Source organism: Nanorana parkeri, unplaced genomic scaffold, assembly GCF_000935625.1.
Source record: "Nanorana parkeri isolate BGI_ZX_2015 unplaced genomic scaffold, ASM93562v1 scaffold1437, whole genome shotgun sequence".
Lineage (NCBI taxonomy): Eukaryota > Metazoa > Chordata > Amphibia > Anura > Dicroglossidae > Nanorana > Nanorana parkeri.
Window position 1 is genome coordinate 248,372 of NW_017307705.1, and position 21,523 is coordinate 269,894.

General features: G+C 41.0%; 1 protein-coding gene across 1 annotated transcript in view; it reads left to right on the top strand.

Moving 5' to 3' along the window:
- Window positions 1–1,795: 1,795 nt before the first annotated feature.
- Window positions 1,796–21,523, top strand: part of OC90 (otoconin 90) — a 67,429-nt gene continuing 47,701 nt past the window's right edge. Inside the window, exons 1-5 of the mRNA XM_018569976.1 lie at window positions 1,796–1,832; window positions 4,414–4,615; window positions 4,936–5,112; window positions 5,290–5,438; window positions 15,346–15,420. Coding sequence (XP_018425478.1) covers window positions 1,796–1,832; window positions 4,414–4,615; window positions 4,936–5,112; window positions 5,290–5,438; window positions 15,346–15,420 — 640 coding nt within the window. The remainder of the gene's footprint in view (window positions 1,833–4,413; window positions 4,616–4,935; window positions 5,113–5,289; window positions 5,439–15,345; window positions 15,421–21,523) is intronic.

Consider the following 21,523-nt stretch of genomic DNA (forward strand, 5'->3'; position numbering starts at 1 on the left):
AGATACACATTCCCCCGCTAAGTGACTGCTGAGATAATCTCAGTCTTAAATAGAGTCTTTATTTCATTTAGATCAGACCTGGTCCAAGACAGAGGAGCAGTGATGTCTACTTAGTCTAAAATACAGCTAAGCAGCAATCATAGGCATCTTATGTAACACCCCAAACTCGCTCATCCATGTCTTTATGGACCTTGCTTTATGCACTGGTGCGCAGTCATGTTGGAACAGGAAGGGGTCATCCCCAAACTGTGCCCACAACGTTGGGAACATGAAATTGTCCAAAATGTGTTGGTATGCTGATGCCTGAAGAGTTCCCTTCACTGGAACTAAGGGGCCAAGCTCAACCCCTGAAAAACAAGCCCACACCATAATCCCACCTCCACCAAACTTTACACTTGGCACAATGCAGCCAGGCAAGTACCGTTCTCCTGGCAACCGTCCGTGGGATTGCCAGACAGAGAAGCGTGAGTTGTCACTGCAGAGAACACGTCTCCACTCCTCTAGAGTCCATTAGACCACTGCATCCGACGCTTTGCATTGCTTTCGGAGATGTAAGGCTTGGATGCAGCTGCTCGGCCATGGAAACCCATTCCATGAAGTTTTCTATGCACTGTTGTTCTGCCAATCTGAAGGCCACATGAAGTTTGGAGGTCTGTAGCTATTGACTCTGCAGTCGGCTACTTCTGTGCACTGTGGGCTTCAGCATGCGCTGACCCCGCTCCGTCATTTTACGTGGCCTACCACTTCATGGCTGAGTTGCTGTTGTTCCCAGTTGCCTTCACTTTGTTATAATACCACTAACAGGTATTTAGCAGCAAGGAAATTTCACGCATGGACTTATTGCACAGGTGGCAACCTATGACTGTACCACATTTGAATTCACTGAGCTCCTGAGAGCGACCCATTCTTTCACAAAAAATTCTCATTCATCTACACTCAGTACCCCATAATGACAAATTAATGAAAACATAATTTTAGCAACGTCTGTGGATTCATTAAAATGCAAAAACTGAAATATCACAAAGTATTTAGACCGTTTGCAACAACAGTTGAAATTTCGCTCAGGTGTCTCCCATTTCTCTTGATGGTTGCTGAGATGTTTCTACACCTTGATTGGAGTCCACTTGTGAAAAATTAAATTGATTGGATATGATTTGGAAAGGCGCACACCTCTCTATAGAAGGCCTCACAGCTGACAATGCATACTGTATCAGAGCAAAAAGCCATGAGGTCAAAGGAACTCCCTGGGGAATTCAGAGACAGGATTTTTGCTCCACCGATCTGGGGAAGGCTACAAAACAATTTCTGCTGCACTGAAGGTTCCCAAGAACACAGTGGCCTCCATAATTCTCACAAGGAAGAAGTTTAACACAATCAGGACTCTTCCAAGTGCTGGTCACCTGACCAAACTAAGCAATCAGGGGAGAGCTGAGCTTCAGAGATCTTATGTGATATGGGACAACGTTCCAGAAGGACAACCATCGCTGCAGCCCTCCACCGATCTGGCCTTTATGGCAGAGTGGCTAGACAGAAGCCTTTCCTCAGTGCAAAGCACATGAAAGCCCACTTGGAGTTTACAAAAAATCACATGAAGGACTCTCACACTGTGAGGAACAAGATTCTCTGGTCTGATGAAACCAAGATTGAACTGTTTGGCCTCAATTCTAAACGTTATGTCTGGAGGAAACCAGGCACCGCTCATCACCTGCTCAATACCATCCCAACAGTGAAGCATGGTGGTGGCAGCATCATGTTGTGGGGGTGTTTTTTAGCAGCAGGGACTGGGAAACTAGTCATGGTTGAGGGCAAGCTGAATGGAGCAAAGTACAGAGGTATCCTCAATGAAAACCTATTCCACAGCGCTCAGGGCCTCAGACGGGGTGGAAGGTTCACCTTCCAACATAACAACAATCCTAAGCACACAGCCAAGACAACACAGGAGTGGCTTAGGGACAACTCTGTGAATGTCCTAGAGTGGCCCAGGCAGAGCCCTGACTTGAACCCTATTGAACATCTCTGGATAGACCTGAAAATGGCTGTCCACTGATGGTCCCCACCCAACCTGACTGAGCTTGAGAGGATTTGCAAAGAAGAATGGCAGAAAATCCCCCAATCCAGGTGTGCAAAGCTTATTGCATCATACCCAAAAAATACTCCAGGCTGTAATTGCTGCCAAAGGTGCTTCAACAAAGTACTGAGTAAAGGGTCTGAATTGTTAAGTACATGAGATATTTCAGAAAAAATCCAAACCTGACACATTCCACGCAAAACTCTAAAAATGGACTACACATAATTATTAGCAACCTCAATTAACATTTGGTAGCATGGCCCTTGGAAAAAATAACAAACCAATGGCTTCCTGTAACCATCAATGAGTTTCTTACACCTCTCTACAGGAATTTTGGAGCACTCTTCTTTCGCCAACTGCTCCAGGTCTCTCAGATCAGAAGGGTTCCTTTTCCTAACTGCTGTTTTGAGATCTCTCCACAGGTGCTCTATGGGATTTGGATCTGGACTAATTGCTGGCCAGTCCAGGACTCTCCAGTGCTTTGTCTGAAACCATTTCTGGGTGCTTTTTGACATGCGCTTTGGGTCATTGTCCTGCTGTGTAAGACCCATGACCTCTGACGGAGACCCAACTTACTGACACTGGGCCCTACATTGCACCCCAGAATTGTTTGGTAGTCTTCAGATTTCATAATGCCATGCACACAGTCAAGACATCAAGCAGCAAAGCAACCCCAAAATATCAGTGAACCTCCACCATGTTTGACTGCAGGGACTGTATTGTTTTCTTTAAAGGCCTCATTTCTTTTTCTGAAAACAGTAGAATGATGGGATTTACCAAAAAGCTGTAATTTTGTTTTCGTCTGTCCACAGCACATTCAACCAAAAGGATTTTGGCTCCTTCAGGTAAGTTTTGTCAAACTCTAATCTGGCTTTTTTTATGTTTCTGTGTCAGCACTGGGGTCCTCCTAGGTCTCCTACCATAGTGTCCCTTTTCATTCAGATTGCGACGTATAGTGCGAGCTGACACAGTTGTACCCTATGCCTGGAGGTCAGCTTGAATTTGTCTGGAAGTTGATGGAGAGTCTTTATCCACCATTCGAACAATCCTTTGTTGCAATCTTTGATCAATTGTTCAAGCTGTGGCCCCCTGGTGTGACTCCTGGCTTCCTTTGGGGTGCCTGAAAATTTTGTGGTGGTGGGACTGTGATGTGAAGACTGATGTGAAGGGGTCTTCTGATGTAAAGGGGGAACTTTGATGGGAAAAAAGGGGCTCCTGATGTGAAGGGTGGAACCTTGATTTGAAAATGAACTTTGATGTGACGAGGGAAACCCACTTTTTTTATGAGTTTTTGTGTGTGGTCCACCCTAAAATCTGTGACATTTTAGAAAGGGGTGCCGCAAGATGTTACATATATTTAAAGGGTTCTGTAACTAACAATGGGTTGAGAAAGGCTGCTCTAAGGCTGTGTTCACACCTGGGCGTTTCCTGTATGCACGTTTAATGCGCGTTTTTTCCGGACGTTTTTGGGGCATATTGTCAAGCGTTTTCGCACACTAGAAAACGCGCGACCTACGCACGTTTTTGATCGACTACAGAGGCGTCCAATGAAAATGAATTCCGGTCTTTACGGAGGGGTCCAATGAAAAAGACTTCCTGAGACGCAGCATTTCCTTTTTCTGTTTCTTTGTCTGAAAAGGAACGTGTGCTGTGTGCAGTTTCTTTGTTATAGAGGAGAGTGTGCTGAGTGCAGTGATTATGGAGCTTGTGAACCGACGACGAACTGCAGCATTCATTGCGGCTGTGCGGCTTATTCGCTTGAGGAGAAAGAGACAGAGCAGGCGAAGGTTCTGGGTCCATCCAATCATTGCCAACCGACAACAAAGAGGCCAGTTTTGAGCCATGTATGAAAACCTCCGTGGCCATGAGGAGAAATTATTTTCCTATACACGCATGTCCATAAACAGGTTAGTACATATACAATGCTTATTGCTTATTATTGCTTATTATTGCTAAATGCTTATGTTAGAAAATGAAGCTAATTGCTAGTATTGACCCCCAACTTTTTTATATGTTACAGTTTTGATGAGCTGCTCGGTTTGATGTCTGTCCAGTTGGAGCGCCAGGACACATTTATGAGAGACAGCATTCCTCCAGCCGAAAGATTGATCATAACTTTGCGGTAAGTTCACTAACATCACCTATGTTTAATTATAGTCCTATGTTTTTATTATCGTGCGATGTGCAGTGGCTGCAGGTATGAAATTAGTTATTTATATGGAATTGTATATTATTGCCCTGTGCCCTATGCTGTTGTGCCCTGTGCGTTATGCTGTTGTGCCCTGTGCGTCGTGCTGTTGTGCCATGTGCGTTGTGCTGTTGTGACCTGGGTGTGTTTGTGATAGGAATGTTGACATATGGCATGTGTGACCTGCGCACAGGTCCCCTGGCTGGTGGGGCAGACGGGGTTGGTGTCGCTGGTGGTGGTGGTGTACGATTTGGTGGGGTCTCTGATCCTGGGGAGAAGGACGGCTCAGTGGCCTGTGTGGTCGAGTCCTCCTCGTCCTCTTCCTGCCTCTCAGTAGGCCCCCAGCTACTGCCGGTGCTGTAAAGAGTAATAAACAATACATTAGTATGTGCAATATATTATTATCTGCATGTTACATTAAACTATATTCATGACATGTTACTTGTAATTGACGTGTCTTACCTACGCACTTCCGTGCAAGGAATCAAAAATGCAAGCTGCTCGGCGTGAATATAGCGACAAGGGGCACTGGCAGCCGAACCACTTCGGTACTCCCTCTCTTTGCTCCTGTGGAGCGTAAAGGCGTACTTCACACTCTTTCATTTATTCTTTATCAGATTTACTGTGAAAACAAAATGTAAACATGAACTAATTATTGCTTTTATCTGTCATTTTCTAGGTATTTATCTACTGGACAGTCTTTGGCCAGTCTGCACTACGCATTCATGATTGGGAAATCGACTGCAAGCAAGATCATCCAGGAAACATGCTGTGCGATTTGGGATGTCCTGTGTGATGTGGTCATGTCCAAGCCCACCAAGGAGGAGTGGATGCAAATTGCAGAACTTTTTGCCACGTCATGCAATTTTCCGAACTGTGTGGGAGCCATAGACGGAAAACATATTCGTGTAATAAAACCAATTGGGAGTGGCAGTCGTTTTTTTAATTACAATTTAAAAAATTCTGTCGTTCTTTTTGCGGTAGCAGATGCCAACTACTGCTTCCGCTACATTGACGTGGGATCCTACGGCAGCAGCTCAGACTCGGCAGTATTCGCCCATTCTGACTTTGGACTCATGCTGCGCCATGGTGATCTGGACCTCCCAGGGAACACCACGCTGCCTGGTACCGCTCAACCTGCAATGCCTTTTGTGTTTGTAGGAGATGAGGCATTTGCTCTTGGTGAGCATTTATTGAGGCCCTACTCTAGTCGTGGACTGAGCCTGGAGAAGAGGGTCTTCAATTATAGGCTCAACCGAGCACACAAGGTGGTGGAGTGTGCCTTTGGCATACTGTCCAATAAATGGCGCTTTCTGCACCAATCAATCTTAAAATAGAAAACGCCATCTCTGCGGTGAAGGCAGCTTGTAAAGGAGAGTATAGAAGAAAATGCTTTCTTTCAGAATGTATTTCTCTATTTGATTCTCTCTAGGGCCCCATCTGAATAGATCAGGTGTGGGGGAGCGGGTGTGACTCATTCATTTGAATCATTCAGCTGTATGTGTAAATTTAAGCTTCAGCTGCTGAGCTCTGTAAGCAACAGCGTTATTGCCACAAGGAAACAACAGTGTGGTAAATGTGTATTTTTTTTTCGTATTCAGATTTTTCAGAAAAAAACTGTCTAAATATTTTTTTCTTTTTTTTAGCCTTTAATGTAAGAAATAATAAAAGAAAATATATTTAAGAAATATAAAAAAAGTTATCAGTCATGAAGGGGTTAAATAGACTAAGGTGTCTATTCACAAAGCTGACAAAGGATCCAGCCATAGCTTCCGCTGATCCTTCGGCTAGCTTCGGTTGCGGGAGCCCTTCGGTTCAGACGAACCGAAGAGTTGCTGTACGGGCTATTCACTATGCGCAAATGACAGCTGGGCGGAGCCAGTCGTGATCTAACGGCTGGCTACCCCCAGTTGTAGTGACAGATCAGTGTCCACAAATGACCTGGGGATGCTGAACTGTCATTAAACAATGACAACTGGGCAAGTCTAGCAGGTGCCGGCCAATAGAAAACAGTTGGGCAGAGCTAGCTGTCACTGCTAGCTTGGCCCAATAGTTTTTTTTTATTTTAAAAAATCTTTATTTTATTTTTTTAATCTAATATGTATTTACAATTTTTAAAAATATTTTTTTAACTTTTTTTTCTTTTTTTTTACTATTTTCATTGATTTGCTATATTGCTTGTTACCACTGAGGTACTGAACTAATTTGTAGTTAGATTGTAGTCCATCACTGGAGGGAGCAAGCTTGGAGCGGTGACTACTTTACAACACACACAGGGACCATAGGGAACAAAAGTAGCCACCCTACCCTCCAGAAGGAAGGACAATGTCAGCACCAATTCAGAGATGATTTGAGGATATACAGCCATATGATACACAAATAAGATATATTTTTGTTAATAGTTAAGGTTTTTAAATATATTTTTAAGATTTAACTTCTGAGTTCAGCATCACTTTAAGTATAATGCTGGTGAAATATTTAAAAAAATGTATTTTAGAATTCAGATGCATACAAGAACTTAAAACATTTTGTAAAAACTCACATACATTTAACACACGATGTTAGGATTGTTAGTCCCTGGATGGGCCATGTATATCTCACATATCTGTCATCATTAAGGGTTACCTGACCATCTCATTAACCTCTCTGCAGCTTTCACATAGAACCTCCATAGCAGGTGGAGAACAATAGCGCAATTGTTCTTTAATTAGTAGCTATGTATCCAGTCACGCTGGAGAGCAATGAATGGTACTCACAATAGAGCCCTTTAATGTAGAAGGTCTAGATATATTATTAAGAGCATATTGACCTTCAGGTATTTTGTGAAAGGATTACTTTATGAATGTTGAACTGAGTTAAAAGAGATGGTCACATGGGTCCGGTACACATCAAAGTTGATAAAAGCCACTACATCCAGTGCTGTTTAAAAGATACCTGCCCTCCAACTTAAGGCTCTTGGGTAAAATTTAAAAGGTAAGACGTTTCATTGTTTTTATTTTAGACAAAAATACATATTTTATTTACTATTGTTACAAAAATGTAACACATTTTAAGCAACTCAATGATACATTTAGAGAAAAACAATTTGGATAAAATATATATTTATTTTAGATAGCTTTTTTGCTTTTAATTAATTCTTATTTTTTTTTTCCGTTTTATCCAATGTATTCAGTCCACTTAAATTGCACTGGGGAAAAAAAGCTTAATTCAGGGCCTTCCTGGTTTTACAAAACTGTATTTTACAAAATAAATGTTTTACCATTTACATTTTTTATTTATGATACATAAATGTGCGCAAGGATGTATTATATTATATACCTTTAAAAAGATATATTTTTTTGTAGACTTTAAATTAATTTTGTAAATAGTCATAGAAAAGAAGAGTTATTTTATTTATTTTTTTCTCAAACATTTCATTAAAGAAAACTAGAGAATTAAATATTGTTTGAAAAATGTCTGTGTGTGTATGTGTGTCGATATATATATATATATAAAAAAATATATATATATATAAGAATTATGACAAATAGTGCAGTTAGTATATTACTTCTGAGCATTTGAAGGCAATATTACATTTACACAAATTTTTATAAACAAAAATCTTCATCATGCCCACCTTCACTAACTATATTATATATTATCATGTTTTGTTTGTTAGGCAGACAATGATTATTTTACATCTGATGAGTTTTTTGATGCTTTTGCAGATTGGTAAGTTAAAATATTTACTTTTATGTTATCAGAATATATTCCTGTATTTGCTCTGAGACAATATATTTACCATCTTTTATAATTTCATATCATTTCACATACTGTTACGGTAACAGTAAACTTAATGTTCTATTTTTTTTTTTTAAATGTTCTCTGTTAAAACTTGTTTTTACAAAAATATTGCCTTTAGTTGCTTTTTGGTGTTTTGGTAGTCACAATATTGCTACACGGAGAATGTTTTACTGTTCTTTACTGTTCTTTACTTTTTTTTAAATGTCTCAATAAGTTAGTGAACCGTAAGAATGTCTTCTGGATGTGGACAATAGCCAATGGTATCATGTGAAAGCATTTTGTCCGGCCCTTTTAAACTATTTTTTTTAAACTATTTTTTTGTACTATGTTTCTCACCATTGTGGACTTCTTGTTGAAAAGCATTTGTTCTCCACTAAAGGATGGAAAAAAAAAAGATAAAGCTTGAGGTACTGCGATCTTTTTTGAATTGTACTTTTACCTTTTTAAGATGGCCATTGGTAGGACTTTTATGAGCGAACACAATGGAGAGTTAAATTCTTTTAGAATGAAGCTTTGTGTGAATGCATTTGAAAAAATTACTCATATTTTTGGGATAGAGAAAAGCCTCATCATGTGTGAGAAAAATCATGTGTGTTAAAAATTTTAGCAATAAATTGTAATAAATTGTTGGTGAATGTTGCTTGTTTTTACAGTTTTTAGATTTATTGCTTTAAAAGCATTGTTTTTGAATACAGATTGCTAATTGACAAATACATGGGGGCAGCCATATTTGTCCATTACATATGCCGACTCTACTTCCTGCTTAAAATTACTGCACAGGGATTATGCTTTACCCTTTCTCTTTCTGATAGACATGTGCACCGGTAACAAAATGTGTTTCGTTTTGATTCGGATTTTGCATTATTTCGTTTTTTGGAATTCGGGTCCTGAAAATCAATCCGTTTCGGAATTCAGATTCAGACAAAATTTGTTAGCGATAGTCTGTACGAACGTTTGTTTCGTTTTCGTTTCGTTCGTTCCAGCAAAGTGACATTTTGCTGCAACGAAATTTCCTCCAACAAACGAAATTTTGCACAGACTACCGCTAATGAACTTCGGAATCGGAAATTTGGATTTGTTTGCATTCGTTATATCTGTGATTCAGAATTCAGATACATCCGAATCTTCGAATTTCTGAAATTTCGTCCGAATTTTGTTTCAGAACTAAATGTCTACTTTCTGAGTGTTTCTCCATGGCAGAGACCTGACTGAAAACAAATAATTCTCTGTAAGGCTAACTGAGCTAATCACAGCAGTAATTAAGCAAGTGTGCAAATCTCATACTCTGTAATACATATGACCAATGGAGCATGTAAGCTGCAGTAAAATTAGGTTCAGTTATTTCGGAGTTCGGGATTCGGATTCAAAATTCAATTTGGTTCGGGTTTCATATTCAGACGAAATCTGAATTTCGTTAGTTTACAAATATATTCATTGCGAATACCACAGAAAACCATAAAAATATATTAATACTAAAGCTGAATCTCCTAGACCCGAATGGCATTTAGTAATATATGTATATGTCTCCCAGACCTGAATGGCATTCGGGAGCTCCCGAATGCAATCCGGAAATTTGGATCCCGAAAGCCATTCGGGACTGGGAGCCATATACATATATTACTAAAGCTGAGGCCCCCAGACCCAAATGGCATTTGGGAGCTCCCGAATGCAATTCGGACATTTGGATCCTGAATGCCATTCGGGTCTGGGAGCCATATACATATATTACTAAAGCTGAGGCCCCCAGACCCAAATGGCATTTGGGAGCTCCCGAATGCAATTCGGACATTTGGATCCTGAATGCCATTCGGGTCTGGGAGCCATATACATATATTACTAAAGCTGAGGCCCCCAGACCCAAATGGCATTTGGGAGCTCCCGAATGCAATTCGGACATTTGGATCCTGAATGCCATTCGGGTCTGGGAGCCATATACATATATTACTAAAGCTGAGGCCCCCAGACCCAAATGGCATTTGGGAGCTCCCGAATGCAATTCGGACATTTGGATCCTGAATGCCATTCGGGTCTGGGAGTCTCAGCATTAGTATTATATGTATGTACTGTATATGGCTCCCATGTTGCTGTAATGAAAACTCGTGTACAGACCCATTCGGATGCATTCAGCCGAAAAACACATCTGATTGGCCAGAAAAGTCTCATGTCCGATTTAGTTTAATTTTTTATTAAAATTTGGACGGATTCGAAAGTCGGAAACGAAAATTCAAGGTCGGGGACACTTTTGGATGCATTGGGATTAAAAAATTTGGATGTGTCCGAATTTCAAAACATTCGTCCGAATTGTGATGTCTACTGGAGCAAGTGTTTAGAAATCTGTACATGAAATGTGATTTGGAAATATAATGTAAAACAGGAATCATGTAAAAAAAATATTTTGGAGAAACATGTTTCAGAAATAACATAAATGTGCACTTACTAAGAATTCATTATAGCTTTATTGTAGGAAATGAATAGATCTCTGAGCCAATGGAATAATCGTTTCACTGCGCTGTGTTGTTGAGAAAAATACCCCCCGGATCCTAGTGTGCCTCTCATTGGTAGATTATAATATAGATCATGTCAGTGTCTTTTTTGACATTGCGGGAAATGTGGGAGCACCTGCCTTTACCTGCAGCTGATCATTTCCCCATTATTGAGTTACCATGCCATGTTCTTCATTGTGTCGTTGTGCTGAGGCAGCCATCTCGGCATAGGCAGAGCTTTGGTTCCTCATGTCAGAGCTGCCCACCTGATGACTGGTGGGGGAATATTCAAGAAGTAGCAGGAGTGGTGGAGGAAGCACAGATCCAGTGGCGTAACAACCGGGGGTGCGGGGGGGGTCACTTGCCCCGGGCGCAGGACTGAGGGGGGGCGCCGTCACGACCCCCGCTAAACAAAGCCATGGCTCCCTCTCCCTGACACGATCACCTGGCTGTCATCGCGTGGCCGCTCGCTCTTCCGAGGCCACTGCGGGCGGCCCTCTACAATGGATGTTTATATAATATGGGGGGGTGAAAAAAAAATTCTGCCCCGGGCGCCCATAACTCTGGTTACGCCACTGCACAGATCCACAGAATGAATGAAGCAGGGAGATCCTTGCGATGCAGGTTCTCAGATACAGCTTCCTCTCCAGCAAGAAGAACAGTGAACAGCATAGTAGTGGCATCACCAAATCTCACTCCAAATCTAGTGAGACTAGCGCTCAATGGCATCAGTGCCTTAGATGATCTTATACAGCGGATGCACAGCTACTGTATGTGTCTGTAGTCACAGATAGCACACTACTATTTTTTTAAGAGCAATTTAAAACAAAGGGTATTTTTTTCAGCTTAGGTGCAGGTTATATCTGTAATTGTTCCCCATAAGATAGCAGACCTTCACTTTTGGAGTTCAGGCCCACTTTAAGTTTACAACAAACAGTGAAGTGAACACAGACTAGGGTAGAGACTACTCCTTCAGTAAAATTTGCCTAAATGTTCCTGAGATGTTGAAGAAAATATGGCAATAGTTAGATCCCAGCAGGAATAGTGTTTTATGTAGAGCTGCTACTGTTTTCTTCATGGTGTAGTTTTCAGCATTAATTTAGTGATAGGAGCTACGTTAACCACTTGATGACTGCGGTGTTTACAACCCCTTCCTGTCCAGGCCATTTTTCAGTATACAGCGCTGCTGTACTTTGACTGACGTTTATTCCATCATCCAACGCTGTACTGAAATTAATTTTATACAATTGTTTGAGGACAGATAGAGATTTCATTTGGTAGAATTTAATCACCACTGGGATTTTTATTTTTTACTACATAAAGAAAATGTACCAGTTATTGTCAATACTTGTTCAATAATCTTTGAATATCTTTATGTGACTTATGTTATGTTGATTCATTTAAATTAATAAAACTTAAATAAATTTAAAAAAAAAGAAAATTTACCAAAAGTTTGAAAAAAAAAACAGTTTTCCCTACATTATGTTATGAAACATTTATTACTAACCATTTTTTGAGTAAAATATAAAAGGCGGGGGTAACGTCAGGTAAATAGACACCAAACATGTCAAGCCTTAAAATTGCGTGCGCCCACAAAATCGCAAAAAAACGATGACACTCAAAATTGGCCATAGACGACGCTTTAAAAGCTTTTACCGCTCATCAGTTCAGTGTTATCAGTGATTGATGGCCCTAGAACGATTGTTCTCACTCCGACGTTCGCTGTGATATGTAACATGTGTGGCACAATGGGTGCAATCGTCGTTTTCGCACATAGGCGCACCTGACGCATGTTTGCATGTGTGTGTGTGCGAGCGGGAGACTTTAAAACAATGTTTGTGGGTTTTTTATTCTTTTTTTATATGTGATTCAATTTTTTTATGCTTCTTTAATTTTTTTTTAAACTTGTTTTTTTTTTTTGGCACTTAAATTTATTGCTCTCACATAGGGGGCTGAGAAGGGGCCATGTCACCTAGGGAGCCCCAGAGAAGCTGATGAAGCAGAGATCTGCTTCAGCAGCTTCTCACCAGCATCTGTAACCAGAGAGTGACACTGAATGCAGGAAGTGATGTAATATACATCACTTCTTGCATTCAGGGACTGGAGAGAAGATCAGAGGGAGATCGTGTACTAATCTCCCTTTGATTTTGGGTGACAGAGCCGCTGAGGGATGGAGGCACAGAGGATCTCGGGACCGACGGCAGAGGCGGGGGGGCACACACTGGCGCCACGCACACGTGGGGGCAGGAAGGGATGTCTTAAGATGCCCTCGGGCATCTACAAGCCTCCGGTCTGGCCGTTTAGGTACGGCCAATGGATAGGAGGTGGTTAAACAAGAACTTCAGGAATCTAAAAAAAATTATGCTTTGCAGTTGGGCTACAGGGCTACCCCCACACTGCAAGGGTTAAGTGCTCATTTTGGTTTGGGGTTCTCAAATAAAAAAATATATATACTTACCTGATCCTCAGTCCTGCCTGGCTTCAAGACCTGTCCCCACAGCCTCTTCTCCCCCGGGCTCCGGTAGTCTAAGGACAGGCACTGTCACTCAGCCCTGACATTGTCTCTTTAAGAGAGAAAAGAAATACAAGCCTCCTAACATAGATACTGTATAATAAAAAAGGTTAAACAAAAAAAAAAAACAGATGTAAAACAATAATTTAGAAATGTAAAAAAAAAATGTAAAAAAAATTAAAAGAAAAAAACCCCAATTTAAATTAAATTACCCAAAACCATTAGTTTCCCTTTAACAACTGTCTAAGCGTAATTCTGTCCAGCCAGGTTTGTGATCTACACAGCTCTTTCACACTGCATAGCTAGGATGATCACTCTGCTACTTCATGGTTCAGTTTTACAGTTTCCTGGGTCTCCTTCCTACTGAATGGACAAAGGTGATGATGCTCATTCATCATCCAAGAGCATGAGAGCGGCTCAGATAACAGATACAGTATATAGGACTTTTGTCACCCTTTAAAGGGCTGTATATCAGACTAACAGCAGGAGTGCTTACATTAGCTGGTAAAATTGATAACAGCTTTCCCTACTGTAGCTTATTTTAATATACGCAAAATTGAAGTCTACTTATCTATGTACACTGATTTACACAAAGTTAATTTTAATAGCATTGTACTTTACTCTCATGTTTACACATATAAAATGATAAAAAATCTATGTTTTCATTCATTGGCATCTCACAATCCCATATATATATATATATATATATATATATATATACATAAATATATATGGGATGCACCAAAATTTTGGCCGAAAGTACAGTTATTATTATTATTATTATTATATCTTATTATTTTATCTTATGTATTTTATTAGATATTATTATATATCTTATTATGTATACTTGTACATATCTTATATTATCTTATCATAGATGGTGATATTGAAAAGTCAATTTTAACAAAATCAAAAAAGAACAATGAAAACTTGTCTGACTTTTTAGGTACCTCGGATGTAAACTGGACATATAACAATATAGGATGACAAAAATATTTTATTTCATTGTCATTTTATAGTTTAATTCCAAGGTACCTAAAAAGTCAGACAAGTTTTTACTGTTCTTTTTTGAATGTATGAATTTGGATGTGGTACCTGGAAAAGTATATACACCACCGCTAACCATACATTTTAATAAAATGAAAGTATTCAATGAAAGCATACAGGGAGGTTCAAAAAACAAAAACATACTTGGATCAAAGTGACTGAAAGCAACAAATAAGTAATTTGCCTGTTCAGTTTGTAACTTTGTTATACAGGTGTGCAGGAACAAATCCTTATGTTAAAATGGACCATATCTTTTCATAATTAGTGTATGCAAGTAATGTGTCTGTGTAACACTTCCAGGTATTTATTACCTCTATTAGAGATCACACTACTCCCCTGAGAATGTCCTAATCTGCTTGTCTTCCCAGAAAGACAAAGACATCTTTGTCCAGGCATCATCTAGGGTCACCATCTATGTCCTGGACTGAGGTGCTGGCTCAGAGATAACACGATCATGGAAACCTTGGTGCCAGTTATTGTCTGTGTAAAATATGTTGCCAGCACACCTCAATCTTCTGCAATTGATGGTTATTCAGCATGTCATACAGGACAGTTTAACTTGTTGGGGACCACCAGGGGTCCTGTCATCACTCTTCCGGATGAAGGACCCCTGATGGTTCTGCAACGTTGCTGAACAAACTTTAATGAAGGCAGTTTTAGTTGCAGAAGATTAAGGTGTGCTGGCAACATATTCAGCACCCTACACTTGCATTCCAGTTTGATGTGTGATGGACGTATCTATGTGAGTTCTTGGCCATGTTCAAAAATGTCTGACACAAATAAGCCTCAGTTGCAGCCTCTCACCTTGTGACTCGCAACAAAGTTACCATATTGCAGTCCGATCACTGGGGGAGAGAAGATTGAGGAAATGCTTCCTCCCACTTGTAGCAGACTGATTACATCATCTCAACTTAGACAGTCCTTTGGCTGGAGCTCATGGATTGCTTGTTATTAATAAAAGGTGGCATTTTTTTTTCAACAAATTATCCTGTTGCTGTATATTGGGACATGTTGGGGATTCACTCAGGCTGATCTATAAAAGATACTCATAAGTCTACTTTAAAGGGGAAATTTACATATACACATATATGGAGAGTGTGTTTAATATATATGTGTTCAGAAGAGAGCCCTGTTGTACAAGGTACCATGGAGGAAAGTACCAGTTTCCTCCTTGACCTTCTTCTTTTGGGAGAGGATGAGCCAATTTAACCAACAAGAGGACATCTTATGTCTTAATTTTCACTTTCTTTTTCTTTTGCCCTAGGAACCACCTATGCACAAGAGTCTGGAGTATCTCCTGTTCTACATGAATTTAACGACCTGCCGCTGAGAAATATCAGTAAGTAATGTCATTCTTACTGATGACAATAAGAAAGAAAGGAAAGAATGGAGCCAAGACCTGGCACTTAGGTGTTGATTTACTAAAGGCAAATAGGCTGTTCACTTTGCCAGAGAATTTTCAATTTGCAGGGGAATTTTCCCTTAGCTTAGTAAGTGTGGTGAAAACTGCTGGACATAGGGGCTTCCATAGTAAAAACAGCCTACCAAATTCAAATGAAACATTACTGGTGTTTCATCATAAGACTCATTAAAAAGACTCATAAAAACAATGCACTCCCTGTGTGGCTGATATCTTAACTCTGCAGTTGTTAAGCAGTTAGGCAGAGTCATTGTAGCCTCTAGTGGCTTATTTACAAATTCCTGAATTCAAAGATTAACCAAACTTTTTATTGTTATTATTTTATTATTATTAATCAGGATTTATATAGCCCCAACAGTTTGAGCAGCACTTTACAATATATTGAGGACATTACAGTTACAATACAAGTCAAGACAAGATGGTTAGGAGGGCCCTGCCCATGAGATCTTACAATCTTATTTACAGTTTTGGTCAGAGTGTGTTTCAACCCTAACAATGAATGTCTTCTATTTGCTCACTTTTGGTTTGTTAAATGCACCATTTAAAGTGTTTTGTTATATATGGTTTGTTTAGAATTGAAAGACAACCTAATATTTTTTTAGAGACATGAGCCGATCAGGAGGTTTTGAGATTTTAGGAGATTATTGTGTTTAGAAGATATCTGTACCCAATGATATAGACTGCCAAGTAATGGTACGCAGCTATGTAAAATGTGTTTTTGACATGTTTAATATAGATGGGACTAAAACATTGCACATTTTTCAAGGATTATTTTGTTGGTGTATTTATGTCTCTTGGTAACCTTAAGTGCCGTGCTTTGGAAGAGAAGCTTGGTTTGTATTAAAATCAAGTATGTGGTACCTTGACTATTAACCAGTCTATAGTTTAATTTTTAACAATAAAAATGTTGGTGGGGTTCTAGCATTTTCCTACTAAGCTTAAAAAAGGAAATTTTATTAAGTACTAACTGTAATATTCCTTTCCTGGTGTCCATCCATAACAGCATACTAATGACAGAGCTCTGCCCCTATCCCCATCTATAGTGCCAGTTTCAAGCTATAAAAGAGTGATGGCCTCACAGCATTCTATGTAACTATATGAAGACAGAGTGTGAGTCCGTATGCTGCCATGGATGGGCACATGAAATGGAAAATTAAAATAAGTATTTAATATAATTTTCTGGTTTCCTGATGCCTACCTGGCAGCATACAAGTGCTAAATAACTAGCTGACAGGGAGGGTGATAAGACACTCGAATTGTTATTTTGCCAATGTCAATGGTAGTCAAGGCACCAGGGTCCACAATGCAATGCCTAAAGAATGTGTGTTGCGATGTCCACCTTGCCACTCTGCAGGTAGTCTCTAAGGAGACCCTGGCAAGTGCTATCCAGAAAACTGGTGTAGGGGCTACCAGCAGTGGTTGAGCCCTTACCACTGGTGGGTGGTCCTGCATGAATGGCCTGCAGGCCTGCATGCCCTCTGGATAAGTTTGACAATCTGTGATGATATAGTCCTTGAGGTCAATCCTTTTCCCCTAAAGCTACCAATTGGTAGAATGAAAAGATTGTCAAGACTCTGAATGAAGAGGTATCATGAAGATATGTCCTTAGAGTTCTTAGAACATCAAGCTTATACATAATTGAATTCTCTGGATTGGACTTGAAAAGACAGAAGCTCCCACTCTTTTGCCTGATGGAGAATTGAGCCCACTTCAGGGATGAAGTGCTAAAGTGGTCTGAGCACCACTCTGTGCAGAAAGAACAGGATGTCTGATTCCCTGCTTCAATGTTCTGGGAACCCAGGAGGTTCACTGCCCGTAGCTCCTGGAGGTTTTCCTTTGCCCAGGTCATGATGGGTTCTACCTCTCTAAAAAGAGTACACCAGTGGATCACCCCCTTCTTCTGGATGTAGGAGGCTGCTGTCCTTTTATCCATCTGAAGAATGACAGGTGGGCATCAGGGTGGTAGGTCCACCTTCTTCCTCTTGTCCTGGATCAGCTCTTTTATTTCTTCAATTAAAAGAAGAAGAAAAAACAAGGTATTTCTGCAATTGGAAAGAGACTTTTAGACTTCTTAGGAGGATCCTCCATTTCCTCCCACTCATTTTCCTATTTGTACCCACTTGATGAAGAGCTGTACCAGAGCAAAGTCAAACCCGGGTGGTTCTAGTTCTTCCTCCAAGGAAGTGGACTGTTCCTCCTCTGACTTTGGAGGATCTGGGCGATGGGCTGAAGTAGATGGCTATGAGAGAGGTGCTCTTTGAGCTGGTGTCAACGATGGTTGAGCCGGGAACAAGGCATTCAGCACCAATCTAAGTACTGGGGAGCATGAAGACATAAAGCTCTGACCCGGACCCACAGGCACAAAGCATTTTAAAATTTCAGACAGGGATTTACAGGTGAAACTCGAATAATTAGAATATCATGCAAAGTTCATTTATTTCACTAATGCAACTTAAAAGGTGAAACTAATATATGAGATAGACTCATTACATGCAAAGCAAGATAATTCAAGCCGTGATTTGTCATAATTGTGATGATTATGGCTTACAGCTCATGAAAACCCCAAGAACCCCAAATCCACAACCTCAAAAAAGTAGATTATTACATGCAATCAATAAAACAAGGATTGTACATAGAACAATATCGGACCTCTGAAAAGTACAAGCATGCATATGTACTCAGTACTTGGTTTGGGCCCCTTTTGCAGCACTTACTGCAATTACTTTTGCACGATATTCTAATTATTCGAGTTTCACCTGTATAAGCAACCTTTATGAGTAGGGATGTTACTTGTTGACTTTCAAAGTCTCATTGAGACCTAGAAAGGTCTCAAAGACAATCTCCTCATCCAGGCTTGTCTGGCAAAGGCACTGTACCGCAGCCCCAGCTCTTTTTTCCTTTTTTCACCGTGAGCGCTTCAGGGATGTAGGCATGGTGGCATTTGTGGCAATGTTTTCTATGCTTGGTATGGGACCTGCCGGGCCTCCACAAGTTGCTGTGATCCCCCTGACCTCTTGCATTGTGATGCCATGCTCTTGGACTTCTTGGGCTGAGAATGGAAGCTGGCAGGTGGAAAAAAAACAAATTAACCAGCCAGTGAGCATGTATTTTGTTTAACCACCCTATCCAAAAATAAAACACGTTTTGGTAATGGATACACTTTAAAGTAAACACAGCAATAATAACAATGTTATAACATTCAGTTAAGAAAAGCAGAAATGAGTGGACATTTGTTACTGAGTGAACTGGAATGTGTGTGGTGCCATGAGTGGCGTCATAGAGTGAATTATCCTTGCAAATTTAGTTGGCGGAATACAGCGAGGGCAGGTGTACTTGTTCTCCCTGTGACCCTGAGGGTCTTGGACAGGGCGGGAGAATTGCACTGCTGTCTTGGAATCAGATACAGGTGAACCAGGTGAGCCATACAAGGACTTTGGAGGTTACTACTGTTTCAGGCCGCATGGCCAAGCATTACCTGGGATACCCGTAGGTCACTATATGACTATGAGCAGAGGTTTCCCAACCTCTTGGCCCACTTGCTGGAGTAGGCCCTCTGGCACAGGATGATGCCCACAAGTGCCGCCAGGGGCCACTTCATCTGCAGTATAATCTAGCCTGAGAATGAAAGAACAAAGAAAAAGCTATGAAGAGGGAAGCAGGGAGGACAAAATATTTTTAGGGAAGGGACTTGAACTTATAGTGCAAAGCTTTGGCACAGAGAAGTGACATCAGAGAGGAAGGCGTGATCACTGATAGCCCCTGTTCTGACCCTCCCAGAAGTGTCAATTCCTGCATAAATCAAATGGAGACTCTAATAAAAATTAAAAAAACATTTTGGCAAAATAACATCTTAGATGCTGCATACATTATGCTGTACTCAGCTTGAAGGATATGAGCACTTTAAGACAAAGTCCACTTTTCCATTTTGCCCCTTTGCCCTGACCTAAGCTAACGTACCCTCCCCCTACATAGATGCATACTCAACCCAACTGCCACGGCCTCCAATATTTGCTTACATCCAGTGCAGCAAGCCTTCACTGTCCTGGCTGTGGCTGCACTTTAGTATAGAAGCATAGACATCTATGGGGTGGTGTCTAGAGGCCAGAAACAAAGGGAGGTGATCCCATAGAGGTCTATGGGGCTAGAATGTGCAGGCATGACCAGGACAGTGAAGACTTGTGTCTCTGGATTGTAAGCAAAATGCACAACTGTGGCCATTGGATCAGGGTAAGTATGCCTCTGTGGGGGGTAGGGTTGCCACCTGTCCAGGATTCACACGGACAGTCCGGGTTTTGAATGTTGTGTTCGGGTTTCATGGCAGCAGAAACCCGAACACAAGATATCAGGCAGACAGGGGCAACCAAAATTAAGATAGGGTCTACTGGCCCCCCACTGAAAATAGTCTCAACTGTGATATTTATATATGAATAATCCACGACTTATTCTCCCCCAAAAAATGTCAGCACGTCGCTAGAGTGTTAGGGTTTCACTTGAAGAAAAGGTGGCAACAAATTAGATCAGCAAAAAGATGAACTCCAGGGAAACAGCTAATAACACAGGTGAAATACATATTTGGGGGTTGCTTTACCTGCCTACCTGCCAGTGGATTTGTATTTCTGTCCATCCCGTCTTGAGAATTACACAACTCTGCCAAACAGCACAACCCTCTCTGGCAGGGCTGGAGACCGAATTTAGATCTGCTGCAGTGCGGTAACACTTACAGGTTTTGTCCCACCCCCCATCCTGTGACTGGACAGTGAAAGGAGAAGTAGCAGACATATGAGTGCATCTCTCTGCCACTCTGCTCTCTCCTTTTATCAGCATGCTGGCTGGATCCTTGTGTTGCTTCTTCCTTCCCCAGTCTGAGCTCTGCTGTTACAGGGATTACAAGAGACTGATACCAGGCCAAACTCAGGTACCGATGCTGATTGCAAAAAAAATGCATTAACGTAATCTATGTAATAATGATTTATATCTGCCTGGAGTTTACATTTACTCAGAGACAGAATGAGAAGCAGGACAGCTGAGGGCTCTTTGCTTCAGGACAAGGATACAAGTATAGAAAATAAATGACTGCAAGGAGAGCACAGAACTGAATGTGGAGCGAGGTCTATAAATAAAGCTTCACATTCGCAGCACATTGGATGGGGCCACCATAAGACGCCTAGGGGGCTGCTGTACAGGTTTCTTTTATTAGAACCCATCACAGATTTTCGGGCTGATATGCACAGCCACTTGCCCTGAATTCAGGTCCCTGTGGGGATATTATCTTTGGACTCTGACCTGTCCTAAGCTTCATCTAAATGTTCCAGTTTCTTCCCAAAATGCAAAACCATACGGGAATATGAACTGGACTCCACCAGCACCGACCCCAGAGCATGTGTGTGCATGGCTTCAGCAAAGCCAGTAGATTGTAAGCTCCTCTGGGGCAGAGGCTGATGTCACTGTGTTCTGAATCAGCTGCATAATACGTCCTTAGGATGCTAAATTGGGCGGATGTATTAATATGCATGTGTGTGCGTGGATACCTTTATCTAGAGCCGCTCGAGTGACTTTGTCCTACAGGGTCCTATAGGCAAATTATTGATGTGGCTAAGTATAAGCCTGGCTCTGAGCACCTGCCAGTCCCGCCTGTATCGTCTATGACAAGTTCAAGAGAACAGAACTCCTTCCGCCATGAACAGAGCACAGCCACAGACCAGGACTATTTTAGGAGGCAAAAGTCGAATTTAATGAGCAACAAGAATTATTCAGCGCCTCCGTCCATTGTATTGGAGGTTGCATTCACCTTTATCACGTCGGAAGATGACTGCTGTTCAGTGTGTATTTCTTTTTTTATTATATTTCATTGCAGTTTTTTTCCCGCGTCGCATCATTTTTTTCGCCTTGACCCGCTCCTCTGGCACCGATGAAGTGTTTTGGGCCCCGATGACACATTGGCTGTCTTATGGGATCAAATTATATACATTTAAAAACTGATTGGACGCGCTCACCTTTAGTTTCGGTGTGCCTTTCTATATGA